This window comes from Megalops cyprinoides, chromosome 1, assembly GCF_013368585.1.
Source record: "Megalops cyprinoides isolate fMegCyp1 chromosome 1, fMegCyp1.pri, whole genome shotgun sequence".
Classification (NCBI taxonomy): Eukaryota; Metazoa; Chordata; class Actinopteri; order Elopiformes; family Megalopidae; genus Megalops; species Megalops cyprinoides.
Window position 1 is genome coordinate 3091623 of NC_050583.1, and position 2500 is coordinate 3094122.

General features: G+C 56.0%; 1 protein-coding gene across 1 annotated transcript in view; it reads right to left on the minus strand.

Annotated features, from left to right (window-relative positions):
- The window catches only part of kif19 (kinesin family member 19), a 41573-nt gene that overhangs the window by 1559 nt on the left and 37514 nt on the right, over positions 1-2500 (minus strand). The window contains exons 15-19 of the mRNA XM_036548192.1: positions 2416-2500; positions 1653-1758; positions 1232-1355; positions 668-1074; positions 54-219 (exon numbers count right to left, since the gene is read on the minus strand). The exon at positions 2416-2500 is cut by the window's right edge and continues 79 nt beyond it. Coding sequence (XP_036404085.1) covers positions 54-219; positions 668-1074; positions 1232-1355; positions 1653-1758; positions 2416-2500 — 888 coding nt within the window. The remainder of the gene's footprint in view (positions 1-53; positions 220-667; positions 1075-1231; positions 1356-1652; positions 1759-2415) is intronic.

The window sequence follows — 2500 nt, forward strand, 5'->3', positions numbered from 1 at the left end:
ATGTCTGATTGGTCAGGCCTCTACTTCCCTTGGGGCTGGCAGGAGGGGCTCACCTGTAGGGTGTCCATGTTGGGGCAGCCTTATTTTGGTGAGGGGAGGCACCCCTCTGGCCTGTGGGCGCAGCAGGGGTGCGGGAGGCTGCCCGTTGATGTGGAGGTGGGGGTCAGAAGTGCTGTCCAGGGGACGGAATCGCTGGGCTGCAGCCTTCGACTGAGAGAGCTGTGAGAGAGAGGGAGGGAGAATGAGGGAGAGAGAGAGAGGGAGAGAGAGAGAGAGAGGGAGAGAGAGAGAGCGAGAGGGAGAGAGAGAGCGAGAGGGAGAGAGAGAGAGGGAGAAAGAGAGGGGGGGGAGAGAGAAAGTGGAAGGAAAAAACAGAAAAAGAAAGCGGGTCATTGTCATTAAGATGTTGGAATATTTATATATTGAAAGTGCACAAATAGGTGGCCAGACCAGTAAAAGCCCAGAAAATGTGTCACACTCCCTCTCTCTCTCACACACACACATACATACACACACACTCTCTCTCTCTCTCTCTCTCTCACACACACACACACACACACACACACACGCATGCACACACATACTCTCTCTCTCTCTCCCTCTCTCTCTCTCACACACTCACACACACACACACACGCGCATGCACACACACACACACGTCTCTCACCGCTTGCCCCGTGACCTCAAAGGAGCGGGACCTCCTCTTGCGGCGTCGGGCCTCGAAGTCGGGCTCCCGGGGGGCGGGGTTTCTGGGGGCGGGCTGGCGGTGACGGGGGCGGGTCCAGGTGCCCTGCAGGACGGGGCCGTCCCGCAGGGTGGGGCCGTCACCGGTGCTGCTGGACAGGTTGTCGTCGGAGGTGGCATGCCGCAGCTCGGGGCTGGCCAGTCGCTCCCGCTGCGTCCCCGCGCCCCTAGGGGGCGCCTCGCTCAGAGACAGGCTGCTCTTCTGCTTTTTGGAGTCGAGCGGGGACGCTGGAGGGGGCAACCGCAGGGCATCGGCCTCCAGGACCCGGGAGCGTCTGCGGGCCGCCTTCACCGCGATGTTCTTCACCCCTCTGAGGATCTGCTGCCGCTCTGTGTGTGAGTGTGTGCGTGAATTGTTGTGGGTACGAGAGAGAGGATTTAATATTAACACACAATACTACCTCAGTACAGAACATCACTCTCCGTCAGTCTCTGTGGCAGATGTATGTATGTTACGTCAGCCCTATTGGGCGGGGCCAGCACTGACCTTGGCGTGAGAGTGGGGCGTCGGCCCCGTTCTCGCTGCTCTCGGGGGAGGAGTCCAGCTGGCTGCTGACGCTGTGGCTCAGGTGGCTGTAGCTGAGCATGCTCTCCTGGGGCTGGGGGCGGAGCTGAGAGGAACACACAGCGCCACGTCACTCCAAATTCACTGTTACAGCACTGCATTATTTTACACATCTTTAGCTGTGTGGAAAACGCTCTTATCCAGAGCAACTTGCATAGATTACAATTCTTAAATGTTATCCATACATTTATACAGCTGGATATTTACTGAGGCAACTGTGGGCTAAGCACCTACCCAAGGGTACAACAGCAGTACCCCAGCTGGGATTTGAACCAGTGACCTTCTCCTTACCGCCATGCTACACTGCTTAGATCCCTACAGTCCTCAATGCCTGCTGTCTCACCTCTTGGTGCCCTGGGCCGTTGACGTGAATCGGGGGCGGAGTCATCACCACCGAGTGTTTCATCTGCCGGGTGTGGCTGCTGCTCTTAAACACCCGGTTACTGTCGCTGTGGAGGGGAGGGGCATCGTCAGAGCAGCCAATCAGCATCAGGGCTGCGCTGCGAGCCGTGTCCAATCGCAAGACCTGATTAGTGTGTGGTGGACCCCGAAGAAATGAGCGGAGTGACATTCACCCTGCTTCCGCTGCTACTTCAGAGTCGTTCAGAGGTGGAGAGGCAATCGGCTGTGTGGCACTGACTCGTGCACAGGCTACGCTGCATTTAGATTACATTACGTTACATTACTGTCATTTAGCAGATGCTCTTAACCAGACTGACTTACACAGGTTACAGTTTTACGCATTTATACAACTGAATATTTACTGAAGAAATTCTGGGTTGTGTATCTTGCCCAAGGGTAACAACAGCAGCGCAGCAACAGGGAATAAAACCTGCAACCTTCTGTTTACCAGCCCTGTTTCTTTCCGCTATGCCACACTGCACACACAGGGTTAGTGTGGACACAGATTATATCCCTAAATCCTGACAGTGCTGGAAAGAGACCAGCTGGCGTGTCCAGCTACTGATGAATCCTGGGTTTCTCTATCAAACCACCTCTTAAAAAAGGGTCTTTTTAAGCTGCAGCTTGTGTTTTTGGTGTTTGTGGTAGATGAAACTGGAAGAATGAGCTGGACGTGTTGTGTTCCCTAGGGGGCGCTCTCGTACCCCTCGGGCTCTGGGAGGATGGGCGGGAGGGTGTGTCTCCGCGCCTTGGCCCGGCCCCGTGCCGTGTCCAAGGCCAGCATGCGGA